At 36.2% G+C, this 19,721-nt stretch overlaps 1 protein-coding gene across 5 annotated transcripts in view; it reads right to left on the minus strand.

The window, feature by feature from the left end:
- Positions 1-464: 464 nt before the first annotated feature.
- SCAF11 (SR-related CTD associated factor 11) overlaps positions 465-19,721 on the minus strand; it is a 99,336-nt gene continuing 80,079 nt past the window's right edge. For 4 of the 5 annotated variants that reach the window (XM_074403173.1, XM_074403175.1, XM_074403176.1 and 1 more), the window contains 9 exons: positions 16,958-17,016; positions 16,679-16,788; positions 15,643-15,744; positions 14,172-14,278; positions 7,966-10,683; positions 6,800-7,146; positions 4,634-4,852; positions 4,163-4,282; positions 465-3,889 (listed from right to left, as the gene is read on the minus strand). In XM_074403173.1, the coding sequence (XP_074259274.1) occupies positions 3,743-3,889; positions 4,163-4,282; positions 4,634-4,852; positions 6,800-7,146; positions 7,966-10,683; positions 14,172-14,278; positions 15,643-15,744; positions 16,679-16,788; positions 16,958-17,016 (3,929 nt within the window). In that variant the 3' untranslated portion in view covers positions 465-3,742. The remainder of the gene's footprint in view (positions 3,890-4,162; positions 4,283-4,633; positions 4,853-6,799; positions 7,147-7,965; positions 10,684-14,171; positions 14,279-15,642; positions 15,745-16,678; positions 16,789-16,957; positions 17,017-19,721) is intronic. The other variant, XM_010352263.3, reaches the window with a different exon arrangement.

Raw genomic sequence — 19,721 nt, forward strand, 5'->3', positions numbered from 1 at the left:
TGAGATGGCACCACTGCATTCCAGCCTGGGTGAAAGAGCAACACTCCATCTCAAAAAGAGAAGGAAAAAAAGAATACTATCCATGCTGTAATTTTTATTAAAATGGAAAACACTCACTACATCAAGTGAAAATGAAAGGTTACAACATAGTTATGTGCAGTTTGCTTTGTATTAGTTGTTACCTTTAGTAGGAGTACAGGTGATTTTTCTCCTTTTTTCAGTCTTTTACACATTTTATTTGCTAAAGTTTTTCTAATTTCTTACAATAATCATGTAATTAGGGAAAATGCTATTAAAGTATATGCTTATAGCTAACTCTAAGCTTGCTTTAGAGCTTGGATATTACATAATCATGATGCTAGTGACTTTGGTACAAATCCAAGTAATAATTGAACATGTTCATATGGGATTATAATGAAAAGTCACCATTTCCCAGGAATCTTAATAAAATGTTAAAGACATCATTTTGTTTATCAAAAGAATTTATTAGAAAATATTACACACTACATATTTATTTAAGAGTATAATTTCAGTAGACAGCACTCCAACTTCATAATACAGACAATATATCATAGACCCTGGGACAACCACTGTGCTTCTGAAGCTACATCTTTTGGATGGAACATTTAAGCAGTATACACTGTGGCCATTTAAAGGACACTAAGAGAAAAAATGTGATAATTACCAAAACAAATTGTAAAAAGCACAAAACTTTTGGAATGTTAATGGATAACTACTATTAGTCTCAAAATTCTAGGCATTTCTGTAAAATATCGGTCAATGTGATAGTAAGTTAAAGGGACCAAAGTCTCAAAGATCAAGTCAGTACTGAACCTTTAAAAATAACAAGAGGAAATGTAATCACACAAAATGTTCCTAATTAAGTTTGTGCACATGCAAGATTAACAAATTTCTCAAAGAACTCAAGAATGAGGAATGTTAAAGCAATATTTTTCAACATAAAGCATGCACTTTCTAATACATTCTTAAACATTTCAAAATTTTAAAAGTTTGAATTCTAATCAAGTAACACTCTTCTATTAGCTATTAATGCAGTCTAACCAGTGCCCCAATCAGATATGAAACATACATTTCTTATTTTCATGGAAATAATTCATGGGAGTGCTACTAAAGATATATGAGACCTCAAATCGGCCAGGTGTGGTGGCTCACGTTTGTAATCCCAGCACTTCGAGAGGCCGAGGCGGGCAGATCACAAGGTCAGGAGTTCGAGACCAGCCTGGCCAATATGGTGAAACTCCCCCATCTCTACTAAAAATACAAAAATTAGCTAGGCATGGTGGCAGGTGCCTGTAATCCCAGCTACTTGGGAGGCTGAGGCAGGAGAACTGCTCGAATTCGGGAGGCGGAGGTTGCAGTGAGCCGAGAAGATGGCCACTGCACTCCAGCCTGGCAACAGAGCAAGACTCCATCTCAACAACAGCAACAAAAAATGACATATGAGACTTCAACTCTTGACCACACCACTTGTTTTTCTCCAGAACTTTCAAACTTGTTTGCAAAAGCTAAATGGTATAAAGCACATTTTAAAATGTCACCAAATTCTCAAATGTCACTAGAAAGAAAATGCAGGAAAAGTACAGACTGTGTGATTAATCAGCTTAGGCACAGCAATTTGCTGCAAAAATTTCAATGAATGAACTAGACTTAACTCAAAATAGTTTGATAGTCTACAAAATTGTTTCTAGGGTTCTGAACTAAAATAACTAAGGAGGTGTGCCTTCATATTCCGAAACACTGTTTTGATATTTTATTAGAAGAAATAGCTTGAAACTTCTCTATCATAATCTAAACACAAATTTTAAAAATATATACACCAGTAGAATACCATTATTACAAATGCCCAGAAATGTAGAATGAAGATCAAAAACTGCTTGGAAATATTTTTATGATTACACTCATAACAAAGCTTAGGAACTAGCACAATCATTATGGGGTGAACATTTTAAAATATTATGCCTATCAAAGCTAGCACCAAGAAAAGTATTATGCACATAAAATTGACAAACAAATAATCTTTAGAAAAGCACAGCTCTAGAGTATTGCTCTGGCTACAGTTTAGCTAGTAAAAGGGTCAGTTTATCTCACTGAGGATGATGTATCTCCTTGGATCCGTTAACAACTTATCTGAAGAGCTTTCCAGTTACTTGGTAAAAAGTTTTTACTGGAATCAGAGTTTATCATGGAGAAAACTCCATTCTTTCAAGATGCCAGTTAAAATAATGGCATGATAAAAATTTTAAACTTACCTTTTAGAAAACCTGACATATTCTAGTACTTATTAAAAACAAACAAACAAAACCCAAATCCTTAGTCCCTGAAAGAAGGAACTTCATTATCCAAATTAAATAATGGACTCTCCATTATTTAATTTTTCCCTCCCTTTCTAACACACAAGTTTTACTGTCTAGAATTTTACAACATGGCTAATGGCTACCATATGGTCATCAAATTAAGACTACATTCATTGTAAAGCATCTGGGGATTTTCAAGTGTGAAACTAATTTCATCAGTGATTAAAAAACAACTTGAAGCCAATACCGTGAGTCTTAAAATTCTTAGTCCCAAGGAAGCGGGGGTAACACTTAACAGCAATTCTCGAATTGGCACAATTTATCATCTGTGATGGGTAGAAGATAGTATGAAAGAACATAATTTCTACAAAATCAACACTTTTTTTTTTTCCTGCTCCTGTTGCCCTGGCTAGAGTGCACTGGTGTGGTCTCTGCTCACTGCAACCTCCGCCTCCTGGGTTCAAGCGATTCTCCTGCCTCAGCCTCCCAAGTAGCTGGGATTACAGGTGTGCACCACCACGCCTGGCTAATTTTTGTATTTTTAGTAGAGACGGAGTTTCGCCACATTGACCAGGCTGCTCTTGATCTCCTGACCTAAGGTGATCCACCCGCCTTGGCCTCCCAAAGTGCTGGGATTACAGGCGTGAGCTATCATGCCCGGCTGAAAGTCAACACTTTTTCCAAATCTTTTTCCTCAAAGTCTTCAACAAAGGCTTTGAACTGCCAAAGTTGTATCTAGTAAATCAAACTGCTTACCTCAATCAGGGGGTGGAAAAAAAGGCACAAAAGAAAAACAAGCAGCATAACCTTTATTTGGTCATACAATAGGTGAAGAGTGTCTGAATGTTTTGAACACTAAATTTCACTCGTGATAATTTTTTTTCTATCTAGGTGATTTATTCAGATATGTGCTTTAAAAATACACATTAGGAACCCTGCAATTGATATGTTCTATTTAATATTAGAAATATTTTTCAATGTAATACATTATTTAACTTTCTATAATTAGAGGGAAAAATCATAAAGATCATACTTTATATTTTAACCTGGCAGAATAAATGCATTATATATAATCTCTTCTAAACCAGTGCACTTAGCAGTTACTAATTTATGCACTCCATTGCTCTAATCAGAAAGCTATACATCTTCCAGTATCCACACTGTAACACGTAAGTAGAGGTGCACGTTTCCTTTGAACCCTTTACTTTCCCTTGAATTTGTCAGGGAGGGTGGAGGGGAAGGAAGGATACAGAAGTTGCAGTGCAGAACTATATTTATTTAGAACAAAACATCATATCCTATGTTAAAAAAATAATTTTATCAAAACCAAATTTCAATCACAGTTATGCATGATTTTCAGTTAATGGTATATGTTGAAATTGCACTTTGCAGATATCCTGATAATGTCCTTTACAGCGTTCCCCATTTCAGCCTATGTTTTTTTCAGTAGACACAGTTTCTTCCAGAGTTTTCTTTTGGCTCCCCTTCCGTGAATATTTGTATTTGTCTACATAGGCTTTAACCAGATTTGCCACTTTAGTAGAATTTACTTCTCCACTCTTACTATGACAAACCTAAGAAAAAAAGGTGGGGAGGGGGGCGGTAAACTTTTTTCATGCTTAAAGGATTAAAGCCAAAATAGAAAGCTTTGTGAAAAACCACCCCAAAGAGATAAACAGGCTTATTTTCATGTTTCATTATCTTATACAAACTATTCAAAAGGCAAAAGGTAGACAAGAATTAGTAGGAGCTAGCTTTTATTATTTTAATTATACTTCAGCATTCATGTATTAAAACAGAGGTGGTTCAAAACAATATGCATACATTTCACTAAAGCCATAACTTACTTTATCTACTGCTTTCCGTACAATTTCTTTATATTCTTCCTTGGTGATATCTTTATTTTGGTAAAATGGCTTAATGGCCAATTTTACCTCTTGTGCTGCTTTTTCTTGAATCTGCAATTTCTGATAAGAAGAAAATGTATAATTTGTTATTTACAAATCATATACTCTCACAGAATTCCAAATAAGAAACTGAAATACTTGACATTTACAATAAGAAACTCTCCAACTATTAATGTCACAAATATAAACAGTTTATTTACTAAAACATATCAAACATTTCTGAAAACAATTATAAAATATTACCAGTAAGTTACTGGACATCAACACATCTAGACAGAATCCTTCAAATAATACTGCATTCAGACTGCCCATAAGAAATTCCTTTCACCACTCATACAATAAAAAGCTGATATTTTTTCACCATTATAAAATATACAGAATTATGGAGGTTGCTCTCAACCTTGAACTTGCCTTGTCTGTCTTCGAGCTATCTGCGCTGGCTTCCACTGTAACACTTACTTTGCTTTCTGCCAATTTTACAGCAGCATTAGAGGCTTTGCTGTGACTTGATGACGAAGTATTACCAGAACTTGGTCCCTGAACCATTCCCGTATTTCCTGGGGCTGCTGTCGGAGCAGGCAAAACTGGTGTACTCATGTTATTACTTACATGAGAAGAACTAGGAATACCCTGTTTTAAAGAGTTATCATCAGTTAATGAATTACTTGTACTCGATGGATGTCTTTTAGTGATGTATGAGAAGTAACATTAAAAAACACAAAGTGAACCAACCTTAGGACTAAAGAAAAATGCATATTTCAGGCCATTTATATCTAAAGGGCTCTTTAAAGAAAACTGAGTAACACTCTTAAACAGGGCGTTATTTAGATATGTCAACATGACTTTAAAATTTTATATTAATGTATTATAACATTCTGACAACAACACTAAAAAGAAGGAGAAGGAGAACAGTATTTAAAGAATCATATCGGCCGGGCATGGTGGCTCACACCTGTAATCCCAGAACTTTGAGAGGCCGAGGCAGGTGGATCACCTGAGGTCAGGAGTTCAGGACCAGCCTGGCAAACACGGTGAAACCCAGTCTCTACTAAAAATACAAAAATTAGCCAGGCATGGTGGTGCATGCCTCTAATCCCAGCTACTTGGGAGGCTGAGGAGAATCACTTGAAACTGGGAGGCAGAGGTTGCAGTGAGCCGAGATCATGCCACTGTACTCCAGTAAGAGTAAGAATCTGTCTCAAAACTACCATACAATACAATACAAAAAGAATTGTATCTTTCCTACAAGAATCTTTAGGAATATTAACGAAAATAAGTACCCCCACTTTAAAAATTGGAAAAAATGAGGCAGTAAAGGCAAATGGCTTGCAGTAAATTGATAGGAGAAAAAGATTAAGATCCCAAATACTAAAATCCAATTTCCCCATTCTTCAACTCTATTTTACTGTCAGAATTCTAATTTTATTTTTTTGAGACAGAGTTTCACTCTTGTTGCCCAGGCTGGAGTGCAATGGTGCTTATCTCAGCTCACTGCAACCTCCGCCTCCTGGGTTCAAGTGGTTCTCCTGCCTCAGCCTCCTGAGTAGCTGGGAATGTGCCACCAGGGCCAACTAATTTTGTATTTTTAGTATAGATGGGGTTTTTCCATGTTGGTTGCGCTGGTCTCACTCCCGACCTCAGGTTATCCGCCCACCTTGGCCTCTCAAAGTGCTGGGATTACAGGCATGAGCCACTGTGCCCGGCCTAATTTTTTTTTTTTTTTTTTTTTTTTTTGAGACGGAATCTTACTCTGTCACCCAGGCTGGAATACAGTAGCATGATCTTGGCTCACTGCAACCTCCCACTCCCAATCAAGTGATTCTCCTGCCTCAGCCTTAAGTAGCTGGGATTACAGGTACACACCACCATGCCTGGCTAATTTTTGTATTTTTAGTAGAAATGGGGATTTGCCATGTTGGCCAGGCTGGTCATGAACTCCTGACCTCAAATGATCCGCCCAACTTGGCCTCCCAAAGTGCTGGGATAACAGGCATGAGTCACAGTGCCTGGCCTAGGGTTCTAAAATTTTAGAAAGGCAGACATAACATTATAACAATACAATGTTTGCAAATTATTCAAGTTTTCTATGGCTCATATAGGCACTTCTCCTTTCTTTTTAGCATGATAACTCATGAAAATGAAACAAAGATGGTAATGGATAATGAACAGCTTTATCTAGTGTTTCTCCAAACAAGACAATAAAAGCTTCATCACAGTACTTAATCACTAGTTCCCACCACCCCATATACCCCTTAAATAATGCAAAACGGGAAAAACGTAAAGCACCCACCACTTTATTCTAATTCGGATTACTCAATGTAAAAAATCCTGTTCCGATATAAATAACGGCATATATGTAGCCTGGATTTGGTAATATGTATTCAACTGATTTTCTAATTTGGGAGTTGGAGTGTTTTGAGAAGGACAGTGAAAGAGGGATTATGAAGGTTTACCGTAACTAAAATCAAATAAACAACTGTTTTTGGAGGCCAGAATGCCTTTTTTTGGACATCTGTCCTGAACAGCTAAATGTCTACAATGGCTATATTGATTAAACTTGAGTTGCTAAAAACATACCTGCAACTGCTTTCCATCTGGTTGTGAAGCAATGTAGTTGACTTGTTGGGATGGTGGGGGAGGGGGTGGCGGTGGTGGTAGTCCCTGAGATACACTGGTAGGAGCGGCTACCTGCATGAGGGGCACTCCTGTGTGGAGATGCAAGGGTAGCTGAGGATGAATGTTAAATGGATTGCGTTGGATGTTCATCAAAGGAGCATGAACACCCACTGGATATGGGAAGATATTCATAGGCTGGTGTTGTGCATTCATTTGTTGCTGCATTACATTCATTTGTGGTTGCATCATATTTATAGGTAGCTGAGAACCATCAACTTGCTGGTTTGTTTGGTCTTTTAAGCTAGAATCTATCAAAAGAAAAAAAGCGTGTGAAAAAACTCATGTTACGAATATCTTTACACAGAAACAAAGAACCACTGGTTACACTAAAATTAAACAGCAATTAATAGGCTCAATACACCAATACCAATCTCCAATTGTTTATTTTAATCCTGTCATTTCTAAATAATGTGGACTGATTTTCTAAATGAAAGAAAACATTCAACTGAAAATATTTTTAAGAATAAGTTTATGCAAAAACATATATCAACAATCAGTAGCTCAAGAAACTGACTAGTTAAAAAATCACATAAAACTTAGTTACTAAATTGTAAGTAATTACTTAGTTACTAAGTAATTGTAAGTAATTACTTAGTTACTAAATTGTAAGTATGATTATTCAATTTTTATATCTTCAACAGCCTTTTTCTTGCAATGTTCTTAGCAAGAAAAAAACAAGATAAATCTTTACTATTAAAGCAATGGCTTATTTTATTTGTGTAAGAACAATGATCAAAAAAATTAAAAGCGTACATATCTGAAATAAACAAATTAGTTGTTGAATCCTGCATAGGAATATCCCAAACTCTTCTATTGCAGCAAACAGTGCTGAAAATATTTAAGTCTTTGGCAAGGTTTGGAGCAGAGGCAGGGTTAAAAATATACTGATGTAGATAAATGTACATGTATATATATTTATATAATGCAAAGTGACTTGTAAATAACTAGGGTTCAGCTTAAATTTATAAAAACTACAAATAAGGATCATTTCAACTCATACAAAAAACATATTAAATTTATAATTCTTCAAATAAAACAGTATCAATAAACAAAAAAGAATACGTTACCCTGTCCAGATGTTTCCTCCTCTTGCCTCATCCATCCAGACTGTGGACCTGAAGAATTTCTGCCTCGTCGCGAGTAGTAGTTTTGTACATCCGCTGGCAAAGTCTTTCTCACAGCCCAGCTAGATGCAGAGGTCCACCCGGATCTATCTGCTGGTGTATCAAATGCGAACTCTTGTTCACTTTTCCGCTTATAGGACTGCTGTTCCACAAACTTGAAAGATTCACTCCCCGAACTGTTTGAATTCCCTGAGAGGGGCTTTCGGTTTTGCCACCTATTTTCATTCTGATCTGTATAGGCAAAACTATTTCTGTAAGTGCCTCTGCCACGGTTGCCTCTGCCTCTACCACGGTTAGATACCCAACCAGAACCAAAGTTTTTATTCCAAGAATTTCCTGAATTTTCATTTCTTTTTTCTTCCCAATGAGACTCTTTCAACTTTTCTGGATTTCTGGTTCTTGGATCAGGCCCAGAGTTTATTTTTTCTGTTATCCAACTGGGACAGTCATTCCTATGTTTGTCAGCAGAATTTGGATCATCACCATCTAGGTGGATGTCATTTTTTTCTTTTCTTGTATTTTCATTCTGTTTCTCTGGGTCATTCTTTCTGTACCGATCACTTCCTCGTGGACATCTCCAACCATCATTTGCCCATCTTCCCTTCCAGCGGGGAGCGTAACTATCTCTGTCATTTCTACCAAATGATGAACTCTTACTTTTTGGTCTACATCCTGAGGGGGACCTAGAATGAGATCTGGACCTAGACCACTTTCTGGTTCTCTTTTCTCTCTCTCTCCTCTGCCCATCTCTATCACTTTCTCTTTCTCTGCTCTGGGACCTAGATTTTTCTCCTGGGGAGGAATCTTTCTCTCTTGGTTGAGATCTTTTGTTCTCTCTCAAAGTATCTCTTCTTGGGGACAGTGATTCAGATCTTCTGCTTTCCTTAGTATTATCCCTTTTTGGAGACTGAGACTGAGATTGCCTCCTTTCTCTTGCAATATCCTTTTTTGGGGACTGAGAACGGGATTTTTTCCGGCCTCTGGCAGACTCATTCTTAGGAGATGGTGATTGAGACTTCTTGCTTTCTTTCCTCGTTTCTCTTCTGGGAGATGGAGACTGGGGCCGCTTCTTTTCTTGTGGAGTGTCTTTGTTGGGAGACCAAGTTGTAGATGGAGAATGAAATCTAGATCTTCGAGTACGAGGCTTTTTGGCTTTGTCCATAGTATCTACTGGGCATTCAGATGGTTGAGATATAGTTTCAACCTTTTCATCTGCAAGAACTGAAGACGACATATTATTTTCAGAACTGTGTATCACAGAATTTTCATTTATTTGTTTAAGATCAGCATTTACAGATGGTTCAACTTCAGATTCATTTTGGTCACCGCATAATGAATCACACTCCATAGGTATCATTTCATTGTTGTCCTCGTTAAAATGCTTCTGAATCTGATCAATGTGTGTTTTAGGCAACTCTGTAGATCTGGGATGTTCGATGAGTGATTCATTCTTTTCTTCTAAAGATTTTTCCAGTTTGGTGTTCAAAAGATTATTTTTTAATAAATTATTTTCAGAGTCTTGAATATTATTGAAATCTTCATTCCCAGATGTATCACATGTTGCAATTATTTCTGCATCTTCAGTTTCAACATGCTCAAGCAATTGAACCTCTGGGCTCGTAACAGATCTTCTGCCCACTGTTTGTATAATTTCATCTTCAGAAGATTCTAACTTGGGGCTCTCTATAAGCTCCTCTGTTTTTAGTGCAGAATCTTTATGTTCAGTAATTTCTACTATGGAACTCTCTGTCATTTTTTCTTCATTAACCACTGACTCTACATTCTCAGATAACTCACTTACAGGACTAGATACAGGTTGATGTACTTTGCTTTCAGATGTTAAACATGTAGGAAAATCATTTGGAAGATGAACTGTACATACATCTGCCTTTACCTCTGATTCTGAAAATCCAGATACCTGGTCTTGCTTTTCCAATGGATCACTTCCTTTTTCAAAAATATTTTTAGAAATCTCACTTTCCACACACAAAACTTTAGCCTCTATACCTGTATTCTCAAGTTTTTGAACTTTGCCTTCCTCACCAACTAGCACAGGAGGATCTTGAGCACAAGACTCTGAAGATGAAGATTCTACTCTTTCCTCTGTATCATGATTTGCAGTCTGTTTCTCACTTTCTTCTGTTTGCTCATTGCAACTTTTCAAACAGTTATCAGACTGGTTTTCTATATGTGTCTGCAAAGTAGAAATGTTACTACTGTCTACATCTGATTGGTGCTCTTTTTCTAACACAGGTGATGTGTCAGATTCTGCTGTTTCTTCATCTACTGAATCATTGGAAGATGATTTTTCAGGGGCAGCTACAGAGCTCCGAAGTTTCTTTTTCAGTAAAGCTGGTTTTCTTCCTCTTCTTACAGCCTTCCGTTTTGGAGCCTGTCTTGTTTGCTTTTCTGACTCAGCTGAAGAAGGAACACTTAAAGATGGATTACTGTTACCTGGGGCATCACACCCAGAATTATTTGATATTGGGGATCTCTGAGACTGACTGACTGTTTCAGCTCTTGTGTTACGTGTAGACCTCCTTGTAGGAGTTGTCATTGCAGGTTTTCGTCTTGATCCTCTGGTATTTGATGTACCAGAAGTTTGCTTCTTTTCTTCCCCTTCTTGAGTATGTGCTAATGCATATCCCTTGCAAGAAGTACCTAATAATATTTTTTTTTAAAAAAAGGTAAAAAATATTTGTTTTAAGAAACAGTAATTTGGCTTTAGCTAATTTTAGCATAAAATACTCTGCAACAGAGTGAGGTAAAATACTTATAAATAAAACTATTAATAAATGTACAGCTACTAACATCAGAGTAGTGTGAGGTATTCATCAATTTTCTTAATGACACTGAAATAACAACTAGATTTGGTTCAAGTGGGCAATTTTATAGGGGAAAAAAGGAAAATAATATTTGGTCTTATAACTGCTACCTGCTTAATGATTTTTTTTTTTTTTTTGGGACAGGGTCTCACTCTGTCACCCAGGCTAGAGTGCAATGGTGTGATCACTGGAGTGATCATGGCTCACTGTGGCCTCAACCTCCCAGGCTCAAGTGATCTTCCCACCTTAGCCTCCCGAATAGCTGGGACTACACACATGCACTACCATGCCCAGGTAATTTTTGTATTTTTAATAGAACAGAGTTTCGCCATGTTGCCCAAGCTGGTCTCAAACTCCTGAGTTTAAGTGATCTGCCTGCCTTGGCCTCCCAAAGTGCTGGGCATAGAGGTGTGAGCTATTGCGCCTGGCCATGAACTGGTATTATCTAGGCAAAAGGTGAGAGAAAACTGTCAAGTTATCCATGTATTAATAAAGACTCAAACTATTTATTAATAATTAACAGATGTTACTTCTAAAGATCTATGGTTTGGACAGGAAAGCCCAAAACAGAAAGGAGACTTATAATCAGTTCTTCAAAGCCTCCAATTTGTAATTTCTAAAAACTGTAGCACAGAGTTTCTAGTTGGAATAGTTTTTAATTTTAAAACTGACTGACAGATAAAACTTTATGTGTTCACTATGTACAACATGATGCTTTGAAGTACATATACATTGTGAATGACCAAAACTAGCTACTTAATAAATGCACTACACCTCACATAGTTATAACTTAGTGAAAACAGTTTATACCCACTCTCTTGCAATTTTCAACAATACAGTGTAGTTGAACTTTTAACAACACAGGGATTAGGAGCACCAACCCCCCACACAGCCAAAAATTGGCGTAGTTTTTACTCCCCCAAACTTAAATGTTCACCAGACTCCTTACTGATAACAGTGAATTAACGTATTTTTAATGTGATATATGTTACATACTGTATTCTTACAATAAGCTAAAGAAAAGGTTGTTACAAAAGTCATAACAGAAAATACATTACAGTGCTGTACTGTATTTACCAATACTGTAAGCTTATATCCTTCGTTTACAAGATGAATCATCTGTCTGAAATGGCAGGCAACAGCAGCTATAGATCTCAATCTAAAGTTCCTATCAAGGAATTAAACAACTTCTTGTAATACCATGACTTTTCTGTGCTTCTTGGGAGCACTTCCTACATCACTAACGGCACTTCATGTGGGTCCCCAAGGTGTTACTCAAGGTTTACAGTATTGCACTAAACACTTCGAAAAATATGCAAACACTGTAAGAGATCACATTTCACTGTGATATGCAATCTATAAGAAAGACAAATGCGGCTGGGCGCGGTGGCTCACGCCTGTAATCCCAGCACTTTGGGAGGCCGAGGCGGGTGGATCATGAGGTCAAGAGATGGAGACCATCCTGGTCAACATGGTGAAACCCCGTCTCTACTAAAAATACAAAAAATTAGCTGGGCATGGTGGCACGTGCCTGTAATCCCAGCTACTCAGGAGGCTGAGGCAGGAGAATTGCCTGAACCCAGGAGGCGGAGGTTGCGGTGAGCTGAGATCGCGCCACTGCACTCCAGCTTGGGTAACAAGAGCGAAACTCCGTCTCAAAAAAAAAAAAAAAAAAAAAGACAAATACTTATGTGGAGATGACTATATTACACCACGTTTTGCGTTTTTTTTTTTTTGTTTTTTTTTTTAAAGATGTAGTCTTGCTCTGTCGCCCAGGCTGGAATGCAGTGGCGCAATCTCAGCTCACTGCAACCTCAGCCTCCCAAGTAGCTGGTACTACAGGCGTGCACCACTACACCTGGTTAATTTTTTTGTGTTTTTAGTAGAGGCAGGGTTTCACCATCTTGGCCAGGCTGGTCTTGAACTCCTGACCTCGTGATCTATCCGCCTCAGCCTCCCAAAGTACTGGGATTACAGGTGTGAGCCACCACGCCCAGCCAGGTTTTTTGTTTTTTGTTTTTTGTTTGAGACAGGCTCTTGTTGTGTTGCAAAGGCTAGAGTGCAGTGGTGCAATCATGGCTCACTGCAGCCTCAACCTCCCAGATATTCACAACACTTGAGTTCACCAGAATAGCAATGGAAGGTGGCCACAAAATTATTACAGTGGTAAATATGTAATATAGTTAATATTATGCAGTTATGATTTAATACTGTATCTTTATAGCTGTTTACATTTCTCATGACTTCAAATGGTGGCACCATGTGGTTTGAGTGTGTATATGTTTTGATAAATTTTAACTTTTTATCACAGATTTGTAAGTATTTTATGGTAGTAAATGATAAAATAGATTAGTACCTACATATATTTTATGCATTAATGACATAATTTTCTCTTAATTTCTTCACTATAGGCTATGCAATTTGTGAGCTTTTTTTTCAGTGTTGCAAATCTCCAAAAAAATTCAATATATTTATTTTTCAAAATTCACATATGAATGTCTCCACGCAGTTAAAACCTGTGTTGTTCAAGGGTCAACTGTATTATTCTAGTCATCACATTATACAATAGATCTTTAGAACTTATCCTACCTAGCTGAAATTTTGTATCCTTTGACCAACAACCTCCACCCCACCATGACTACACCACCCCCTAGTCTACAGTCTAGTTCTATGAGATCAACTTTTTTCAATTCCACACAGAAGTGAGATCATGTGGTATTTGTCTTACTATGCCTTCCTTATTCACTTAGCATAATGTCCTCCAGATTGATCCATGTTGTCACAAACAACAGGATTTCTTTTTTTTCTGTGTGGCAGAAAAATATTCCATTGTATATATATACTCTAGTTGAAGCAATTTGTTTTTTTTTTTGAGACAGAGTGTCGCTCTGTCTCCAGGCACCAGGCTGGAGTGCAGTGGCGTGATCTCGACTCACTGCAACTCCTGCCTCCCGCGTTCAAACAATTCTCCTGCCTCAGCCTCCCAAGTAGCTGGGACTACAGGCACGCGCCACCATGCCCAGCTAATTTCTGTATTTTTTAGTAGAGATGGGGTTTCACCATGTTGGCCAGGATGGTCTCAGACTCTTGACCTTTGTGATCCATCCACCTCGGCCTCCCAAAGTGCTGAGATTACAGGCCTGAGCCACTGCACCCAGCCAAAGCAATTTTAAAGTCAAGTCACTGTCCAAATATTTATAGAAGTATTTACAAGTTACTATACCTTATTTCACAGCTTTTGTAAGTAATCAAACACACATTTTTATGAAACTTGAAGAAACTAATAATAATTTTTAAAATAGAAAATGATTTCACAAACTTTACCAAAATTTTCTAAAGATATGGTACTTGTTGGAAAAATAGTTCTTGGCAACACAGAAGAAATGAGAGGAAGGACTTCTGTTTCAACATTCCAGGGTATAAAACCAATTCTGAAAATATAATAAAGACATTTTTGTTTAAATGGTTTAAAAAATTAAACCAGCAATTTAAAAGTATTAATTCTCTAAATCAGGTTAGTAATATTAAAATACAGTGCTTAAACGTTTTTTGTCCAAATAACTAACAATGTAAATTCAAGGTTATTCCTTGTCTAAAAATAGCTACCAATTGGCTGCAACTCAGAAAAAAAAAAAAAAGCCTTTAAATATATGTTTTTCTGATAAATTCATGGCAAAGAAGAGATGAAAGAAACTTAACACAGACAGTTCTCTTTAAAGTAATTTATGCAGTATTTTGTCAAGAATTTTTCTAGCTTTCATTATGTTCTTCACTCTTCTAAAAAAAACTTTGAGGTATAATTCAACATAAAATGCACAGATTTTAAGCGTGTATTTTCTAACTTTTGATCGAAGTGTGTGCATACATATATGTCTGTGTAAACGCCACTCCAATCAAGAAATAAAATATTTCTGTCCCTCCAGAAAGTGTCCTCACACTCCTTTGTATTCTTCTCCCTCCTTTCCAGGCAACCAAGGAACTGATTTATACCACTATGTTATATTCTAAAATTCCTTGACCTGGGAATGGCTCTTTAAAGGTCTCAGTGTCCCCTAGAGACCTGTCAAAACCCCTCCCCCTCAAATTTTCTACACTGAAACCCAAACCACTTCCCAGCATTTTTTTTTCTTACTCATTTAGATCTCCTAACAAAAGACTATCTGATTCAGTATAAGGTGAGATTCTGGAATAGAAGAGAAGCATGGAAAAAAAAATGTAACATGTACATGTATAGAAATATGTAACTGTAAAGAAGGGTTTCATAGGACATACATCTGGACTTCTTCATTTGACTTTTATTATGTTCTGCCATCATTCCTAGAGGGTGAATTCCCTATACAGGACTACATAGTAACATATAAAATAAAGTCATAACATGTTACAGGAATTAATATAATACTCAGGTAGTGACCCTAATCTTTACTTAGGAGCTTGATTTAAATATATATTACATATCTAGCCACCATCTTGGTAGCTTCAGAACTAAATTAAGAAAGAAAAAACTAGATTACAGAAAGTCATGAGTGTCAGAGTGGAGTAGGCACTTGGTCAAATATTTTAATAAATCTAGCATATACATAGCTATACTTGTTAAACAGATAAATTAAGAATTCTTTACTTTCTAAGGGGTCCTTTATATAGCACTCTTTGTTGGGCATTTGAAACATCAAAGTTTAATTTGCACAAAACTTCCTTAGGAAAATAACAATTAAGTAAGGTACCCCTGTTAAGTACTAATGCTATCTTGTTCATGTAAGCATATAAACACTAGAGTAAATAATTTTTTTATTTTTACCTTACAATACCAGGTAATGTATCAGGAAACCATGACAATTCCAGATCCTGTCTCTTCTGCCTTATCAATGCACTGATTTCACTGACTTCTAGAAATTCTGTACTAAAAGACAAATTTTAGACATTCATCAGAATCTCACAATTTTAGGTTCAAAGAAACAATTAGATCATACAAAAAATAGCAGCTGTTTTTGTACCTAGCATTATGAATCACACTTACAAGAATGAGGGCTTTTTTCTATTTAAACACTTTCAAAATAAACTCAGTCCTAAGATAAGTAAAATTGTTATACTGCAAATCAAAATTGTATTTATTTGATTATTAAAAATAACCCTTGAATTTCCATCTTAAGTGACAGATTTTTTTTAATAAAGTCAAGTCAGACTAATATCCTCATTATTGATAGAAAAAAATTCTAGATGCAATAGTTTCCCAGTTGAAACTAAGCCTAAAACAAAAGAAGAAAATAAAGGAGGGTATGATTACTGCAACCAAAAATGGGTATAGTACAGCTTTTCAAAAGCCTACTCAGATATAATTATTTTTTTGTTACCTTGCCAAGCTCTAAAATTAAATCAAACAATCTTATTCTGTGTGGCTGGCTCAACTAACTGTACATGATTTTAAAGATTCAATTTAATCTTCAAATTCCATAAATATCTACTTAGTATCTACATGCCAGTCACTAGGATTCGGCATGAGTGGATCAGCTCTAAAAGCATTCTGCTTGAGGTACTATTCCCACAATTTAATAGATAACATGCTTCTTTAGCATATAGAAAGCTTATATACAATTACTTATTAATGAAAACAAAGCACACTGGCACAGACAATCATTCCACAACAGAGAAGCTCCCAAAATTAACAGGTTTTCTCTTGCATAGAGCTAGTTTACTTTCCGAAACAAACAAACAAACAAACCAAGGTGGGCCTTTCAGTTTTTATTGGGCCCAGAGTTTAAATTTCTAGCAAAAGTCAATTATAATCATTAAACATCAAGTATAAGCAGCATAAATTAAAAGTAGAAAATACTAACCAATAAGCTCTATAGGTAAAGGAAGATTCTCCAGGGTGACTAATAGAAGAAAACATATTGGAGAAAAATTTTCTGAAACACTGATTTGTACTCCAATTTGATCTCTGAGGCTAGAAAAGTAAAAAGTAGTTAGTGAAACAACAAATAAAAATATCTCTAATAGGTAAATAATAGTTATACTTAAATATTTTGATACACCTGAAGCACTGGCTATTTATGGACTAAATAACCCTCAAGTGCTATTATCTAAGAAAAAGATTTTTCTTGGTTTCAACAAACCTTATTTATCTTTATTGTTGCATTTTTCTTTCCTCCTGTTTCACTGAATAAAGAGTTACCTGTACAAAGACATAAGAGGACTTGGTTACCTTGTATTAATTTTTATTAAAAAGGCTGTAAACCAGCATTCATACTAGCACACTGGCAAAGGCTGAAATATGTAGAATAGCTGCATTTCATATAATACACAATTTTTTACATGCTTTTCCCAAATGCTGATTTCATCTTATCTTGTTAAGCTACCAATACAAGTAAAATACAAAAGGCCACAATAGAGAAAACTTGGTAAAGTATGCAAAACCTGCTTTCCTTACATGTGAATTAAAATTCTACTCAACATTTTCTGCTACCTTATGCAAACTTAAACTATCTTATATCATAAGGTATACACAAGAAGTCAAACTATTTAACATCAATAATACACTTAACATTTCCAGGTATCATCTAGAAAACAGGTAGCTATCTCAAGTAGAGGCTGACTACGGGACCTGGGGCCTTCAGCTCTTGTTAACTAAAAATTACCATTTAGTCACTAGCACTCACTTCAAGTTTCTTTCCTTCGAATTTTATACTTAGAGGAAAAAGTGGAAGTGTTGACTGAAACAGCTTTCTGTTACAACAGTGTTGGTGGCTGCATTGTTTATAACTTGTCTACAGTGCATATGACAAATTTTCCGCCTTGCTTGCCTCACAAAGGGCCTATTGATATTGTTCAAAATAAATCACACTAAGTAGGGGCTTGTTTCCTGCACTGGAAGATCATATGTATCTTGGTTTACTTCTGTTAATCCAGTTGGTAATAGCCTGCTTTCTACTTAATAGCATACTAATTTCCTTTTCAGTTATTACACAATATCTGTTTGGTTTTGCACAAGTCCCTGTCAGAATTACTATTAACAAATTCAATGTCGGTGGCAGGGGAACAGGCTGAGTTCCAGCACTTACTGCCTTACCCCTTTGATCTATATCTAAAAGATGGTAACATTGATTTTTAAAACTGCTTAAGAAGCAAGAAGTAAAAATATATGGTAGTTACATAGATACAGTCTTAGAAAGAACCATGTTCCTTCAGCTAGACATAGAATTGCTCTGCTATACCTACGTAGTGTCTTTTATGCCCTAAGGATGCTGAGATGTTTTGTTTCAGGTTTCATTCACTCAACACTTAGTAAATATGTAGTTGTTCACATAGCATTCTTTCACTTGGAAGCCTATCTCAGAAAGCCATCATTAGATAAAATGCTCTCTACTGAAAGAACTGTTAGTTTTCTCTGGGCAAGGCTACATATGAAAAGCCAGTCCAAAAGCTATTTCACATATTTCTGGGTAATTCTCAGATAATTACTGAGCAGCTTCAATGACAGTCTCTAAAGTATTCAATACTGGTAAATTTGTCTAAATTGTGGTTTCCTGAGGATCGTTTTACAAATCCACCCTACCTGTCTGTCTTTGGAGAGCAGTGATATTCCTTTTCATTTAATTTTTATCAAACTAATGCATGTACCTACTTTAATAAATCAAACAGTACTTCCAATCTTCTAAAGAAAAATTACAGAAATACCCACTCTTGATTTCTGTTTCCCCAAAGCACTCATTAAATCCTTTGTCTGTTTCTTCTAATATTTATTTCTTTATTTCTAAATAACATCCTTGTACTACTCTACCTTTATTTTTTGGTTTCAGATATTTTCTTTTGTTTCTTTTTTTGAAATGAAGTCTTGCTTTGTTGGCCAGGTTGGAGTGCAGTGGCAGAATCTCAGCTCACTGTGCAACCTCTGCTTCCCAGGTTCAAGTAATTCTCTTGTCTCGGCCTCCCAAGTAGTTGGAACTACAGGCACACACCACTACACCTGGCTAATTTTTGTATTTTTAGTAGAGATAGGGTTGGTCAGGCTGGTCTTGAACTCCTGACCTTAGGTGATCCACCCATCTTGGCCTCCCAAAGTGCTGGGATTACAGGCGTGAGCCACCACACCTGGCAAGTTTCGAATATTTTCTGGTGATTTTTTTTTTCCACTACGGAAGATAAAGATTTTTCTTTTTATGCCACCCTGCCTTATCGTCTATCTTTACTCTGCCTATATTATCCTTTTTGATATATAAATATATCAACACAATGTAGCAGTGTTACATCATAATCATTTAAGCATTAATCACAGCTGAACCATATAATGAATGGTTACCTTTTTAATAGATTCTTGCTTTTCCTAGGGTTAATAATGGTTTTTTCTCTTTTCCTTTTCTTCCTGTATTATCCACCATTAATTTAGCTAACTACAACAAAAGTTATACTTAGATTTACAAGAAAAACAGTTATACTTAGATTTATAATCAAGTTTAAGACACTCAAACACAACTTATCCATAAAGCTTGTTCCCCACTCTCCTAGCAAAACTCTTTGTCCTGCTCCAATATGAACTGGTAATTCTCAAAGCTGCTGTTCAACAGTCATTCTGGGATTGTTCTCTGTCATTATCCTGATAATCCTCTTTTTCCTTTTTATCTTTTCCTGAGTTGTAACTCATTTTCTGAATCTCACATTGTTCTTCCATTTACCATCTCATTTAGTGAAGTATACACATCCTCCAGCAGAAGGGGGAAAGAGTGGGAATTAATTTTTGAATTCTTATGTATTAGAGAATATGATTATTCTTATTCTGAGTTAATATACGATGGATAGTTTGATAGGTTTTACAATTTTCTAGGTTAGTAATAATTTTTTCTAGAGTTTTCGAGGCATTGCTCCACTGCTCCAACTATTGTT

The sequence above is a fragment of the Saimiri boliviensis genome, chromosome 7 (assembly GCF_048565385.1).
Source record: "Saimiri boliviensis isolate mSaiBol1 chromosome 7, mSaiBol1.pri, whole genome shotgun sequence".
Classification (NCBI taxonomy): Eukaryota; Metazoa; Chordata; class Mammalia; order Primates; family Cebidae; genus Saimiri; species Saimiri boliviensis.